The sequence below is a fragment of the Copadichromis virginalis genome, linkage group LG12 (assembly GCF_057382275.1).
Source record: "Copadichromis virginalis isolate Kocher_CV1m ecotype Utaka linkage group LG12, C_Virginalis_male_GT1.1, whole genome shotgun sequence".
NCBI classification, from domain to species: domain Eukaryota; kingdom Metazoa; phylum Chordata; class Actinopteri; order Cichliformes; family Cichlidae; genus Copadichromis; species Copadichromis virginalis.
In genome coordinates, this window is record NC_140629.1 from 178,257 (window position 1) to 195,203 (window position 16,947).

Here is a 16,947-nt window from a genome sequence, read left to right on the forward strand (position 1 = left end):
AGGGAATCCATGTTTTAAACTGTCTATTCTAGACAATACATTTAGACTTTGGAAACAGGTAGGACTTTGCACAATCAGTAATCTATACTGGGAGGGTGTCTTTGCCTCTTTCAAGCAGCTACAAGAGATATACAAGCTATCAGGGAGAGACTTTTTAAGATACCTGCAGATAAAGGACTAATAATATTTCCTGACATAGTCTCTTATTTATCCAGGTAAAAATCTCATTTCCAAGAGAGAATTGGCATCATGGCAACATTAGGTTGCAACATGTACAGGGCTTCGAGAGTCTCAACATTTCCGGTCTCGAAAAGTGTCTCCAACTTTCACCTTGTAGTGAGAAATTTATCTCTGGCACCTATCAGAATCTAATGTCAATAAGCCCTGTGACCTCATCCTTTATCAAATCTAAATGGGAAGAAGAATAAGGGATCACAATCACAGACATTCAATGGGAAGAAGGTTTACAAAATATCCATAAATGCTCCTATAATGCAAGACACTGCTTGATTCAGTTTAAAACTTTACATCGTCTATACTTTTCAAGAGAAAGGTTAAATAAAATATACCCTGAGGTCTCTCCTATCTGTAAGAAATGCTCCCTAGCTGAAGATACGTTAAGCCACAGTTTTGTTTTTTGTCCCAAGGTAAAAAAAATATTGGGCCGACATCTTTGATTTAATCTCTCAAATTCTTCATGTGCAGTTGAACCCTGATCCACTAATAACTATTCTGGGCGTATTTGATGATACTGTGGGAATAGTCCTTGCAAAGTGGTGTTTTATATCCTATTGTATTGTTATTGCAAAGAAACTATAACAAGTTATAACAAGCAGTTATAGTTTCTTGTCTTCTCATTAGGACAAGCTAGCTGGACAGCTGGGACCGGGGTTGTGGGTGTGTGGGAGGGTATTGTACCATGTTATGTTATGCTACATTTTGTTATGCTATGTGATGTTAATGTACAAAAGTAGAGCAACTATCTGATGCTCTAAATTCCACTGTCATACAAACATGTGAATTGCTCAATAAATATATCTTGAAAGAATTAAAACAATAACTAATATTATTAAATAAGACCAAAATGCTTGGGTCATAATGTATTAAAAGCCAGGCCATAAAAATGTGTCTTTAGAAGTGATTTAAATTGATCAAGTGCTTGTGCAGATCGAATATTTATTCCAAAGTCTGAGACCTGCCACAGAGAAGGCTCTATCACCACGAGATGTGAGTTTAGCCCGAGGGATATATAGCATTAATCTTGAACTGGACCTCATGTTTTTTTCTGGAGCATAAACAGACAGGAGCTCAGACAGATACCGAGGTAAAAAGAAAACTGTTGCCTCACAAACTGCTTGTCAGATTAACTTTTACCCTGAGCACATCAGCAGAATTACCCACACTTTATAACAGCAAAACAATAGCAGGATGAACTAACGAAGCACAAAATCTTAATATGAAAACTAAATATAAAAACATAATAATAAAAAACATTGGGTGGGGGCTGGGGGGTTAAACTACAAATCAATTGATAGATAACTTAGGGCTGCCCTAAAGTGTACCCTACTTTATCTCCCTTCTGGACTATCCAGTGGGCTAAAATCTACAAAGTAAACATGAATTTGATGAGACTTGAAAATATGAATTGTTTACTATAACCAAAGATTTCTGCAGTCAGTCTCAACCTGCTGGCCTGCTTTTTAGAAAGAATGCAGGTCAAAGAAACAGGCATGGGCTTCACATTTTGACCTGAAAGCTGTTTCCTTGTTTAGTCAATTCTATATGCATCAAAACCCAAAATAAACAAATATTTAGAAGGTCATATTGATTGTAAAAAATTGAGGCGGATATCAACAGCAATCCCTACTTTTTAAAAAAATTACATTTCTAGTTTTTACAGTGCTATCTTTGCACATTTTTGCATGAAATTTGTGATTTATCGTGATCGTTGCATTATGTTTTCAATATTACAAACTTTTTAGACACATAAGCAAAGCATGAATGATCTATCAGTTAACAGACGAATATAGATTTACCAATGTTGTAGCTACAGCAGTGTCCATAACCTTAAGACCATGCTGTATAACTGACATCACTGACTCTTGGTCTCGGTAACCAGCTGCTTTGCCTTTTTTCCTTTCATCAGACCATGCAGAGATACAGCTGCCCGCCTTTTCCACAGCGTTAACTGTGTTGTAGAATTTTGCTATTTTATGTCCCAGAGCTTCAAGACCATCAACTACATCCTGCAGGGCAAAGAGGAGAGAGACTCAGATGGAACAAGAGAAGTAGAACTTATTAATTTATCATTTAAATACATTGAATAAATTACCTTTTCAAGCTTGGGTTCAGGTTTTACTTCACTTTTAGAGTCTACAAGAACAACAGGCGTAATAATTGCCTCCTTAAGGCTCTTTCCAAACCAAAGGTGGTTCATGAGCGCCTTGGAGAGAAAAAAAAATGAGATGAGAAAGTGATGATTACAGGATAAATTAGGGTGAAGAATCTTGTTACTATGATGCAAGCTTTAACAGCAAAGACCAGCATCAGTCCACATCAATTTATTTTATTTAATATGTAACGGCACCTTTGTGTGTACCATGCATACATACCGAGGCCACAGCCGGTGGAATCATTTCAGAACCAGACCCTCCAATCACCAGCGTCTTCGATGGAGACTTCAGCACAGAAGGGGCCATATTGGAGGGAGGCCGCTCCCCTGAGAAATACAACAAAGACCTTGAATGACAAAACTAGAAAACAGAAATCAGTCTGTACACACATATCTGTGCATAAATCATTTACACAAATGTTTCATACACGAATCAGTGACTGTATTTTCATGCAGTATTTTCATACCTGAATTTTTTATACTCTACAACAGGGGTGTCAAACTCCAGGCCTCAAGGGCCGGTGTCCTGCAGGTTTTAGATAAGACTCTGGGAGAACACACCTGAATCAAATGATTAGTTCATTACCAGGCTTCTGGAGAACTCCAAGACATGTTGGCTGTATCCCAATTCAGGGTCTGCAGCCTTAAAGTACGCATTTCAAGGCCGATTATGTTAAAGTGAATTGTTAAATGTTTGTCATTTTTATGCTTACCATCTCTACATTGTTTTAACTCTGTGATGAAAGAAATTCTTCTGTCCCCCCTCCCCAGATTCTCGAGGTTCTGGGTGGGGGCTGTAGTGTTTTATCACAGGCACATCCTTGTGAAGGTCTGTTTGATGTTGGTAAACTTCCTCCCCTTTGTATGGCTTCACTTTGTTATCTAGGGTGAACCATGAATTGGGTGTGGGGGAGACTACCCTCTTTATGACCAAGGATGTTGCTCCTGCTTTTATGCTTTTATGACCCTTTTTGGTCAGCAGGAGAACACACACATACAGTGCCTTGTCTTTGTAACCAAGGGGGGTTATGAGGGGAGGTGTTTGTAAACTATTGTTTATTGTGTGAACGTTTTCAATAAAAGGCAGCGAGAGGAGGCCATCATCGGGGTCACTCGTAAGGAGATTCGAAGTGCGTTTCTGAGATACCGACGAGGCCTCCCTTGCAAGTAAATCGATTGATCGCTGTTGCCTTGTTTTTCTTTCACGGGAATAAGTCCTGGATACAGCAGGGTCTGAGTTTAGACCCAACAGATTACGTCACAGCGACGCGACGAAGGCTGTCCCAATTCAAAGGCTGCTCGAAATGCTGCCCTCAAATGCGTCCTTCATTTCCCTGAATTTTAAGGATGTAGCAGTGTAGACTTCGTGGCCCAACATATCCCATAATGCATAGCATGGCGGTGGGTGTCGATAATTTTGCCAAAAAAAAAAAAAAACGGCGGATGAGGGGCGCCCGAAGAGTAAACTTTAAGTAAGTACTGAATATTATGTCACTTATTTATGTGCAAATGTTTAATAACGAAGAACATTAAACATTACTGTTGGCCACATGTCGGCAAAGTTATGTGACATTAGTGACGTTTGTGCTAACTTGGTTTTAAAGCCTTTACTTTAAAATATACGCCGTTCAATAGCTGAGCTTAATCTTACAGAGAATGATCAAAGCTCATGTAGAAACAAACAAACAAATGAACAAAAAGGTTTCTCCTTCATTCCTGTCAAACAAAGCTGTATGAAACGTTTCCAGCTGTTAGTATCATGGTTGCTAGGCAACCTGGGCAGCGCGACGGAGGCTAGACCGTCCCATTTCACAAGCCTCGCACTTCCGGCCTCAGCGGTCTTTGATTACGCGGCCCTTGTGGACCGTTAAGGCTGCGTACTTTAAGGCTGCAGACCCTGAATTGGGATACAGCCGCTGAGGAGGTAATTTATCTGTGTTTGATCAAGGACACATGTAAAATCTGCAGGACACTGGCCCTCAAAGCCTGGAGTTTGACACCTGTGCTCTACAAACAAGTTTAGAATTGCATCCGCCCATGCTTATCAACAAATGATGAAAGTGCACACACAACAAGTGAGTTATCTCTACTGAATCTGTATCAAACTAAAGTGAAATGTCTTTCAAAGTGCAGCTATTACTGAGACTCTGTCAGTGTGTTAGATTAATGTTTGAATGATGCTATGTCCAAACTGAATTATACAGAACCTTGAACACACTTGAATCAATATTATAGATCTATATATAGATTCATCCATCGATTATCTTCAGCTTATCCTTCTCAGGGTTGCAGGGGTGGTGGAGCCAATCCTAGCTACCATAGGGCGAGAGGCAGGGTAAACCGAGGTCAGGTCGCTAGCCGGATGCAGCGCTAACACAGAGAGACACTCGCATTCACACCTATGGGCAATTTAGATTCACCAATTAGCCTAACCCTACTAACTGCATGTCTTTGGACTGTGGGAGGATGCTGCAGTACCCAGAGAGAACTCACACAAACATGGGGAGAACATGCAAGCTCCACACAAGTGGGATCAAACTCAGGGCCTTCTTGCTATAAGGCAGGGGTGTCAAACTCAAATACACAGTGGGCCAAAATTCAAAACTGGAACAAAGTCGCGGGCTAACATTAATATTTATTGAAATATATTTATTCCTCCAGATATAAGAATGAATCTTTTCTTATGGACTCAAACACGTTTTGCTGAAAAACTGAATATGGAACAAGCAAAGCTTAATACTAAACAATATATCTATTAGCTGTATAATACCAGTAGGCCAGCTCTAATAGTAATTTGGTATGGCTTTGCGGGCCAAATGTAATTAGGCTCCGGGCCAAATTTGGCCCGCGGGCCAGAGTTTGACACCTATGCTATAAGGCAACACCGTGCCAGTGTGCTGTCCTCTATATAATTTTAAATGAATATAAATATCCATATACCGTCAAATCACAATGGTACATTTATATTATAAGGTTAACCCACTTCAGTAGAGAGAAACCCCCAACAATAAGAAGAGCCCCTTATGAGCAAGTACTTGGTGACAGTGTGAAGGAAAAACTTCACACAACAACACGTTGACATGGAAACAGATTTTACTACAGCAGTAGTAAAACTGTGCCTGTTCTTGAACATTCAAACATTTTAGCAGGCTATGGTATTAAACAGAAAATGCAATTTTAGTCCAAATTCACATGATGTGTTTCAGTTTGGCAAAACATCGTGGAAATGATCAACAAGTTTAGTTTTTCCATGATCAACAAAATATGATGCATCACAATGAATTATGAAATGCCATTTTCTCCTCTCATTTCCTCAATGGCACTATTTTGCCATTATTAGAAATTACTTAAAGAAATATGTCCTGTCAGGAAAATAATTTCAGGAAAAAAATTTAACTCTTTGTGGTATTAGTTTTGAAATAATCCACCTTCCTCGTCTGATTACTTGTATTTCATAAATAATAAATGTAAAAAGCATCCTACTGATCTCTTACCAGGAGAGACGCTATCAGCTCTACCACAGAAGTCAGACAGCTGGTTGTTGAGAATGATTCCAGTGCTTGGAGAGAGGACCCCGGAGCCGAATCTGTAAACAAAAAAACTAAATTAACTACAAAGCCAAGACACTCTTTGTAGTATAGAAATAGTCTAAAAATAAGTTCCTCCATAATCTCTTAAATCTTCAGTTTCAAGAAAGAAAAATATCTGATAGCTGGTTTCTAGCAGTGAAACAGAATGATGCAGGTACTGACTCGTCGTTGATGCTGCTGGTGACAGACACAGCAGATCCATCTTCAGCCAGCACAGATACATGTGTGGTGCCGATGCTGTCCAGATACAAGTTGATGCCAGGATCACGAGTCTTGTCGCTGCTGATCAAGCTTCGTTTGCTGTCTGCAAAGCTATCCTGTGTCAGTTTCTTTGCCATCTGTGTGAAATACAGAGAATTAATAAAATGAATTAATAAAACTAAATAAATATGCACATTACAGAAAATACATTGCTGTCAAGAAATTTATAAAATTGGAGCCAAATGTTAACAGAATTTTGATCATTGATCCATCACTGATGTAAGATGAATGAATGAATGAATACTAGAGGTTATAATATTGGTTAGTGATCAAGCTCAACATATGACTGCCAAAGATAGAGTCTCTGAAATTCAGTCATCTGTGTGAACTACAGAGTATCTGAAAACATCACATTACACAAAATTATACTTATATTTAAATACTAAGATAATAATAACAATAATATATACATACTAAATTAAAGACAAATATTAAGCCAATTTAGGTTTATGTGCTTTTAAAACTTGTATTTATATGTATATGTTTTAAAAGCTACATCACTGCTCAGAATGATGCTGAAATGAAAATGCTGAGACTCAAAGAAATTCTTACAGCACTCTACTGGTTTTCTACACCCTTAGTGCTTCTATAAGAACTTTAATTGTAAGTAGCAGCCAGGTACTGATAATCAAATGCCCCTGATTGATCATTAACAAAGGTGAACACTTCTGTAAAAGCACTTTGTTAACACAAAGTCACAATCTCAACCCAACAAATTAACCTAAAGTCCAACTGTGCAAAACTCAGAGATATTACAAAAAAACCTCAACTCATTATCAGTGTGCATAAACTGACTGTGGTGGGGTGTAGTTTGTGGATGAGCTGCAGGCAAGGGGCGGTTTGTTTTGTGTTTTGTGATGTGGTATTGTTACTTTTAATTGTTTAGTCACTTAAATAGAATCATTCTTTATGCAACAAAGCAGGTGCAAATCTGTAGGATTTTCAGATACTTACTTCATCTGAGCTGAAGTTTGGATCGCTGATATTTGTCTTTAATTCATTGGCAAATTTTAAAGCTTCAATATAACGGTGATAAAACAAAATCTTTTCATCAGTCGTCTTAGGTTCTGAATTCATTTTGTATCCTAAAAATACTTTAAAAAAAAAAATTTTTTGGATTGAAAACATCAATTCTTAGTGTATCACATTTGTAAAGATTGATAAGGATCATTTTCCTATATGAATCAAACTCTACATGCTAGAAGCAACAATCAGGAACCTTTCATGATGTTGAGGATGAGGCTGAGGATGGCTCCTCCTGCAGGGGGCGGAGGGAAGTACAGCTTATACTCTCCCAAAGAAATATTCCACGCATCAGTCACTTTAGCTTCATACAATTCCAAGTCCTTCCGTGTGAGGTTTCCTCCTGAGCAAGAACAGTGAAACAAATGATTCTGCTGAGTACAAATGAACACAATGAATTTCATAATCAAGAGTTTGAATGGATCCAGACAGATCACAGTGTAGCCTGTGAGGGATCATGTTACAGTTTTCCAAAACCAATAGATTTTTGTAATTTATAATTAGATCATTGTGCCTGGCAGACATAGAAAACGGTCAGAAAGAGAGCAGGATGAAACCCATCTGATAATACCTTCATCCTGTATGTCACTGGTTAAATTCTTTGCTATTGTTCCGTTGTAAAACACATCTGGTCCCTCGTTTGCGATCATCTCCAAAGTGTCAGCCAGTTTCTCAAATTTCACAGTATCACCGGTCTTAAGCTGGTTCCCATTTTTATCTAAATATAACTCCCTAAAAGACAAAGACAGTGAAATAAAGCTGAACCATTCATTGTTTGCTCTTTGTATTTTTGAAATCACATTGTGGGTGTTTTTCATACCGTAGTGACGTGTTACCAATGCGTGGGATGTGTTGACCTTGGTAGTAAGAAATAGGGAATCCTTCTCTGGCTAATTTGATGGTCGGCTGAAAGAGGTCGGCCCACGGCAACTTCCCATAAAGCCGGTGTGCCGCTTCATAACCTCGAATTTCCCCAGGAACCCCAATCCATTTGCTACCTGGTTAGATAGATAATGGATAGTCAGTGCTGGAAAGTCCCACATACATTTGCTCGTGTTTTGAGTAAACTGTAAGGTCCTGACCTTTAATGATCTGAGATGATGTCTGTTATAATTTGGTGCTTTGTAAATACTCTATTCTATTCTGCTCCATTTCAGAGGGAAATGTGTGTCTGTTTGTAACTGATTATGTTAGAGATAACATTTTGCATCTTACAGTTATTTTAAGTTTATTTCACTATATTTACACTATTTCTGGCTCAAAGAAGCATTTAGCATATCTTATATTTACTTTTCTTACTGTTTATGCAGCCTGTGTGCAGGAGTGTAGCACAGAACTCTGGGCCCCATAAATAAATAGTGTCTGTAGCCCCCTTTCTTTCCTTGATTCATCTTTCTCACACATATTCTAATGTCTAATTTCTTTATTTTTTAATGTCTGCCACAAGTGAACTGCTCCAACTACTCCCAGTTCTTATTGCTATCCATCCCATACTCAAATGCTGTCAAAAGACGCTTCTTAACAGAGACTATGCTGATTCTACATATGGATCCACAGCTTCCCTTCAAAGTCAACACACTATAGACAATCAGGGAGTAATGCATGAAGGTCATTTGTACTCTGCTGACAGCAACATAAGGGACAGGGACATGTGCATCCACAGCAGCCTGTGTCTCTGGCCCCACTTTAGCATCTCACAACATTTCCAGCTTCACCTCCACAGACAGATAATCTGCCAGGGAACGAGTGGAGATTAGCCAAATTAGAAACAATGACTGATAAAGATGGACTTGTGAGGAGAGTTAAGATTTGTCCTGGGGAGGAATTAACATTAATTGAAGACCAGAAAATGGGAAAGATGGGACAGCATTCTGGCAAGCTGTCTATTGTTGAACAGCCCATTCAGTAACTGATCTTGCTCTTAGAAGCTGTTTAATGCGACGATTATATCTATATCTGGCCACAACCAGGCTCTACCACAGGTCGACTGGGTCTACCTTTTTTTTCCCTGTTAGTCAGCATGTTATCCTCAGTAGCCTTTTTTCCTTTATTGATTTTATTGACAGCTTTTTGTCTACATGAGGTGCAGGAACAGTCTGCAGAACAAGGGAAATCATACTTCTTACTCCTCTCAAAGGGAACAAGGTGGGATTTTACATCTTTTAGAAGCTTCTCAAATGTGATCATCAGCAGAGATCTCATTCCATCTGATTTAACTGATTTATTTATTCCATATCACTGGTTTATTTCCCAATTCTCTCACCACCCAAAGAGATTGAGCTGTAAGAGAAATCAGTCTGTTAAACTACAAAAAAAATCTGTGAAAAGAAAATGTTTTTGTTCTTCTGCTTCTTTTATCTGGAAATACAACCTAATCCTGGTCCAGATTGCAAATGCTTGAGTACTCCTTGTGATTTTAAAGCTTGAACGGGTCTTGGTATCACTCATTTAAATGTCAGAAGTCTTCTTCCCAAACTTGATTTCATGAAAATTTGGATGAAAGAGTTATATACTGATATTCTTACATTATCAGCAAAGTGGCTTACAAAATCGGTTACTGACAAAGACATTGCAATAACGCGCTATAATCTTTTCCGTTGCGACCGCACCAGAAAGGGTGGCGGTGTTGCAATTTACGTAAAAAACAAATTCCATGTTACTGTCCAATCATCAGTATCTGTTTGTAAACAGTTTGAACTTCTTGCCCTCAAGCTCTAACTTTTGAAGGGCTATTTTATTACCATTGTGGGCTGTTATAGACCCCCCTCAGCTAGTAGTGAGGCTTTAGTTTCACTTAGTGAAAAACGATCTACTTTAGATTTTAATGAAATTGTGCTGGCTGGAGATTTCAACTGGGACTGGTTGTCTTAGGGTTAGGGTTAATTAATCTAAACTCGCTTTGTGAAACCGAAAACCCAGAGTTTTCGTTAACTCAGGGTATACTTACTCAGAGTTTGCACTAAACCGGCTTCCTGAAATAGGGCCCAGGGCTCGTCGGGGGAGCTACTTAGGAGAATGTTGGAGCTCCCACTGGCGTGGGATCATTGAGTTATCGTACCAAGTTAGTGTGTGTCAGTATATGTCAGTGCTGTTCGTATATACCTGCCGAGGGTTAGTGTTGACGGCTGCTTCTATGGTTTCCCTGCAGGAGGAAGAGTGGTCCAGAAAGGCAGCACGCACGGGGTGTGCGGAAACACAACAGCAGGGAGCACGAACACAGACGTCGGAGGGAAGCATGCACACGGGGTTCAAGGGAGCAACGGGGAGTTATTGTGTTTACAGCTTTTCACTGTAAATAAAGAGCACTGTTTGCATCGCAGAGTCTGCGTTTTGGGTCCTCCTTTCCCCACATCCCCACGGTCTGCCAGCCAGACCATGACATCAGCTCTCCAGTCTACTCAAAAAAAGGGATGCCAGAAAAACCAAATCTGAAGCGGACTGGCTGATTTTTAGACAGCTCAGAAACCGTTCAACTTCCTTAATTTAAAAGGCCAAATCAGAATTCTATCTTTCAAAAACTACTAAACATCTGAACGATCCTAAGAAATTCTGGAAAATAATAAAATCTTCTTATGGAGACATAACTACAAATGAGATGCCAGCCTTTGTCGTAAAAGACTCCTGCACCTTAATGGAGAAATGTGATATTCTAAACTGCTTTAATGAGCTTTTTCATTCTTCAGGATCTCTATTTGAATCTTTATATCCAGATTTAAAACAGCTTAATCAACAGGAGGCTCTCTCTGCAACCACTCAAACTGAATCTTTGGTCCAACCCTTCAGTTTTTCTCCACTAAATGTTTTTGAGGTCCACAGGGCTTTAAATCTGTTGGATCTAAATAAATCTGCAGGACCAGATCAACTTGATCCTTATTGTCTTAAGTTGGCTGCAGATTTTATAGCAGAACCACTAACTTACATTTTTAATCTTAGCCTCTCGAAAGTGAGATCCCTGTAATACAGAAATCTGCCTGTGTTCTCCCTTTGCTGAAAAGAGGTGATCCTTCAGATGTTAATAACTACAGGCCCATATCGAAATTGTGTGTTCTAGCAAAAGTTCTAGATTCAGAGTTTAGCTGTTCATTAGTGAACAACTGAAAGACTTTTTTGACAAAAATTCAGTTCTTTCCAACATCAGTCAGGATTCAGAAAACAACACAGCACACTAACTGCTGCTATTTAAGTGGTTAATGACATCATTGATTCAATGGACTGCAAACTTCCTCTTTTCTCCCAGTATCCAAGTATCCAAAGAAGTTCCACAGGGCTCCATATCAGAGCCATTGTTCTTTTCGCTTTACATAAACAACCTTTGTGATAATTTGTCAAATGCTGCATTTCATCTTTATGCAGATGATACAATTATCTATTGTTCATCTCCTTCACCAACCCTGCAATTTCTGCAGTCTGCCTTTGATGTTTTTCAGTCCCATTTAACCCAACTTAAGTTGGTGTTAAATCGATAGAAATACAAGTTCGTGTTATCCTCAAATGGCAAAGAGTTGTTAGCTACATCTCCTAAGATTACAACAATTCAAGGAACTGAAATTGAAATGGTCACATCTTACAAGTATCTAGGGATCATTATAGATCAGAATTTGTCATTTAAAACTCAAATTCAAAGGCTTGTGTCGAAGTTAAAACTAAAACTAAGTTTCTTTTTTAGAAATCAATCCTGTTTCTCCCTCCAAATGAGAAAACACTTGATTCATGCAACTTCTTTACCTTTAATGGATTTTGGTGACCTGCTTTTTATTTTTTAATGCACCTGCTCACTACCTAAAGAGGTTGGATACTGTGTACCATTGTGCTTTACTTTTTATTACTGGTTATGGAAATTGTGTACATCATTGTTTTTTGTATGCTGCTGCTAAATGTCCATCTTTCCATATTTGTAGACTCTCCCATTGGTTGATGTTTATCTATAAACCTCTCCTTGGGCTGGTTCCATCTTATTTATGTGTTTATATGTGTAAAAACCACAACCAATACAGCCTTCATTCGCACAATATCATACAATTGATTGGCCCAAAAATCAGAACAGAATTGGAGAAAAAGGCTTTTAATTACGCTGCCCCTGCTTCCTGGAATAATCTGCAGGAGGAACTGAAATGATCAGAATTGGTTACCTTGGGAGAGTTTAAGTCTGTCTTAAAGGAACGAGAGAATAACTCTTTTACTCAGTGTCATTGTATTTAATGTCGCTCTTAATTAGATCTGTTATTGTATATTTCTCACATGTTTGTACGGGATATTGTATTTTTTTAAATGTTATATACTTATGTGGTACGTCTATTTTGACTTTTGTTGCCATGATGCCATGGCTCTCTTGGAAATGAAATTTTTAATCTCAATGAGATTTTTTACCTGGATAAAATAAAGGACTAATACTGTATGAAGACCTTATGTGTGGACATTCTCTGCAGACTCGATTAGAGTCTATTAGAGTTGGCTGTACCACAGTCACCTTTCATTATTCTCTGGGCTGCAATTGCTTATTAATCCTTTTTTGTCTTTTAACAAATGCATTTAATAAAGGCATTTTAATATTGGAAATTCCCCTAGGTGGCGGTGTTGCATTTTAAACATAAACATGTTGAATGGGCCAAAGCTCATTCAACAAGGACTGAGGCAAAGTGGAGAACTGTTCTAATGTCAGACAAATCAAATTTTTTTTTAGAAAATGTGGATCCTGCATTCTGGGCTAAAGAGTAAAGGGCTTTAACGTTGTTAAGTGCTGCTGTTTTTGCAGCTTGTTATCAACACTCAATTCAAAACCTCTGAAGGTATGTAATTATTTTACTGCCTATAGAATTGGCTGCTTGCACATCTGGCAATGCACCAGTGCTGAAAGGTGTACACAGGCAACTTGTGCTCCCATCGAGTTGACATCTATTTCAGCAAGACCACGCTAAACCGCATGCTGCATCTATTACAATAGCATGGCTTCACAGAAGAAGTACCTGGGTGTTAAAATGGCCTGCCTGCAGTTCAAACCTTTGACCAAGAAAAAACACATCGAGTGCATCATGAAATGACATATATGACAAAAAGGACCCAGGACTGTGGAGCAGCTATCCTTTGGCAAACAAAAATGTGGGTTTTTTGACCCAGTATTTGAATTTCTCTGGTCTTGTTATATATTTCTTTGAAGAGGTATAAGATCATTTAGGTTTTTGTTGCTGACTTTATTATTATTATTTTTTTCCAATAATTATTATTTTCAATAATTAAATAAGAATAGTTGTGCACTCTTTAGTGTATTAGAGTCTTGACTTTAATTCAGTAGATGAGGTTAGAGGTGAGGAGGAGGATGACATTTTAACAAGACACCAATCATGCTGTCTCTTTCCTCCGCTTCTTTGATGACAAGAACCCTCTCAGGTGATAAAACAAAGGTATGATCCTTCATATCTTGAGTTTGACTTGCAGATTAAGGTGCAGAATTTAAAATATATCTCTACAGATAACTGACTACACCTTTAAAACCTTTGTGTTACATCTTGTGTATCATTTGGAGAAAGACCTGTTAAGACCAGTTTGGAGAAAAACCTGACTACTTCAATCTCTCTGGTTGTTTCTGAAACTAAGGAGCATGTATTTCATGGTGTTTATGCTAGATTATTCTGATAGTGTCATATACGACACCGACTCATTGTCTTTAATATCTGCTGACAGCCAAACCCTCTGTAGTGGTTTGCTTTATCTTTTTTCTTTTCTTTTTATATTATCCCAGTTTTGCTTTTTTGAGGAAAGCTGAATGAGGAATGACTCACAGTGTGCATTAGCAGTGACCTGTACAGAATAAATTAGCTGTGTCATAAAGGTGAGTCCAAGAGCAGATTAGACTAAAACCTTATAAATATTAGCATTATGCCAGATAAACAGCCCACCGTGCGGCCACTCCACGGTCCACTCTGTGGTGTTAGGACACGACTTAAGCAGGTCAGAGGTCACGTTGCTGGGGACAGTCTCTCTGGAGGTGATGATTTTCACTTTACCTTTGAAAAGATGACATATTACTACATTAATCCACAGCAGAGCTGAGCAAAGAGTAGCGAGGGTGTCTTGTTACCGGAGCTGTCCATCACAGTGAATATGACCCCGCCTCCAATCCCCATGCACTGTGGGTTCATGATGGAGGTGCACAGCAGCGCAGCAATGGCAGCATCTACTGCAGAGCCATTTTTCTGAAGAATGTCCCTGAAAGAGTTCATCGTTATCACTTTAGTGTTATTGTTATCATGTGTGCACAATTAATTTAATTTTAATCTTCATCAAAATTGTAATGTCCCACAATTAAATTGTCATGACAGAACAAAAAGAACATGCATACTCTCTGTCATATGGACCTGCATGAATAAACTTTCTGAATCCTTTATCATCCGCAACTGAAAATAGTTGTGGATGATTACTATACCTTTCTAATCTGACGTTGTTGTCCCTGGCTCTCTTTCTCTCTCTCTCCCTCCTGCTCTGTTCCTGTGCTACTGCCAGTGTAACTACCGCCCCTCCCCCCTCATCCCAGCGCAAAGCTCAAATGCTGAATGAAGCAAAAAAAAAGTGCAAGAGGGAGAGAGGGTGAGAGAAAGAAAAAGGTGGCCATGTCATTATGTCATTAGTTTTTCTTCTTTTATACCCTTTCTTGCCAGCCACGCTGTGGAGTACTTGGACTCGTGTGATGGAGCATTGTCCTGCATGAAAATCATGTTTTTCTTGAAGGATGCAGACTTCTTCCTGTACCACTGCTTGAAGAAGGTGTCTTCCAGAAACTGGCAGTAGGACTGGGAGGCTCGCGATAAGGAGCCGGCTTGCGTCGTTCACGTCAAAGACCCGGCTCTAAGAGCCATTTCGTTCACAACTGACACATCACTAAGGCACACACAAATTCTTTTTACACATACAAATCCTGATTTACAAGTACAAAATATTTATGACCACAATTTGAGCCCATATGTTCGCAGTTCTTGGAGATTTTTTAGCGTTTGCATTTGGATCAGTGCATAATCGTATGTGTAATGTGAAAAAAAATGTATCAGAAGTTTCAAATGTTACTCACTTTCCAATCTCCGAACAATTCTCGGAGTCTGCGGCCACTGCAGCTTTTGAGAAACGGCAATTAGGGTCCTCGTCGTCCGACGGGGCAACCTGACCTTTACTTTCACATACCCCTAACCAAATACCACAAACTATTGCACAACCAAAAAAAAAAAAACAAAACAAATCCAGAAGATGGCGTGACCGTTTGGGCTGCATATTTTGGGACACCAAGAGAAGCAAGGTAGTGTCACCATAACCCCCTTGGGGCTATTAGGAGTCGTATTTGCCCCCTCAGTGTTCTTGCTGGTGCGGAAAGTATGACGCTCCTCGTCTGACTCAGACATCGCTGTTTTCTTCTCTGCGTAACCGTCAGTAGTTCACTTCCTCTGAAAGTTTACCGCTTGTTGATGATTCCCCAGACAGCACAGCTACGTGTTGCGCACATATTTCCGCTGTGTGGGCACTGATAGGCGCAGCGTGGCGCAGACGTGTTCATTGGTAAGCAGAGGTATCTGCTACGTCGTTTGACGCTGCTTCTCTCTCTCTGGCCACTCCACACAGAGAGGGGTCCGGTAGCCAGTAGCGGTTTTTGATACGGGCGACACGGGCGGTTGCCCGGGGCGGCATCACGGGCATCGGCAAAAAAAATAAAAAAAGAATGGTCGTACTCATGCTGCCCCGACATCAGCCAGCGCATATTGGGAATGGCACAGGCACCGATCGGTTTTCTATCGCCCATTTCCTGGGAATAAGGATGCCCTTCGTTTGCGAGGTGAGCCTGCTGCTTGCGGCGCAGAGAGGAGAGGGCGGGGCGGCGGGGAAGTGTCTGGCTGGCTGGAGCAGCATCTAATAACCAACCAAAATAAAACTAAATAAAAACAAACCAACAAACACGAAAACACCAAACATTATAATACAGATTTATAATTTGCATGTTTTTCCGAAATTCAGGCGCACCGAGGGCTCGCTGCTGAAGTCAAAGTAAACTTTATTGTCATCTCCGCTACAGTCCAGTATATAGAGAGACGAGACAACGAGGCTCCTGTTACAGCAGTGCAAGTAAACAAACAATATATATAAGAAGAGTAAGAAAATAAATATACACTTTAGGACCAGGGGTAAAGGGATCAATAACAATTTAAAATTTACAGTTTGATGATTTAAAGTCTCACACACACCCATCGAAAGGGGAGGGGGCCGGCTGCTTCCAAATAGAGCACATTTCATTCATAATGTTGTAAATCCAAGCCCATTATGTGTTCATGATTTGAATCCTGGGTTGTGTGAAATCTCAGAAATGAACCCTAGACAAAGTGAATCTGTGAACTAAGGTGTAGGTGTGTTAGGTTATGTTGTGGTGATCCTTGGGTTGGGGGATTTGTGTTCATACTGGAGTGCAAAATTAAAACCAATGGAAGATGGACAAGAAAAGTTCGGACCGATACGGTATCGGTCCAATACTGACGTAAAATACTGAATCGGATATTGGAGATGCTCACGTGATAGAGCGGCTGAGTGTATTTGTAGCCTCGCTACCAAACCAGCATTTCATCTGGGATGAAGTTATCTCAGAGAGAAGTAAAGCAAGTGTGTAAGTTCATCTCTGAATGTTTGTAAAGCATTCCCACGTTAAGCTTAACA

The 16,947-nt window shown here is 39.5% G+C and overlaps 1 protein-coding gene across 1 annotated transcript; it reads right to left on the reverse strand.

The window, feature by feature from the left end:
- Window positions 1-648: 648 nt before the first annotated feature.
- LOC146696137 (glutathione hydrolase 5 proenzyme-like) lies at window positions 649-14,483 on the reverse strand. The gene is made up of 11 exons (XM_085474040.1): window positions 14,342-14,483; window positions 14,160-14,267; window positions 8,087-8,264; window positions 7,838-7,998; window positions 7,463-7,609; window positions 7,198-7,328; window positions 6,145-6,320; window positions 5,887-5,978; window positions 2,613-2,719; window positions 2,333-2,443; window positions 649-2,246 (listed from the first exon to the last, which is right to left on the reverse strand). Exons 1-11 carry the CDS (start codon window positions 14,481-14,483, stop codon window positions 2,010-2,012), a joined length of 1,590 nt encoding a protein of 529 aa, XP_085330166.1. The 3' UTR covers window positions 649-2,009.
- Window positions 14,484-16,947: the final 2,464 nt, after the last annotated feature.

Coding starts and splice junctions, on each gene's coding strand:
- LOC146696137 (XM_085474040.1), bottom strand. CDS start 14,483: ATGAACTCTTTCAGGGACATTCTTCAGAAAAATGGCTCTGCAGTAGAT. Junction 8,265..14,159: donor GACCGTGGAGTGGCCGCACG/GTGGGCTGTTTA, acceptor CTATCTAACCAG/GTAGCAAATGGATTGGGGTT. Junction 2,444..2,612: donor TTCCACCGGCTGTGGCCTCG/GTATGTATGCAT, acceptor TTTCTCTCCAAG/GCGCTCATGAACCACCTTTG.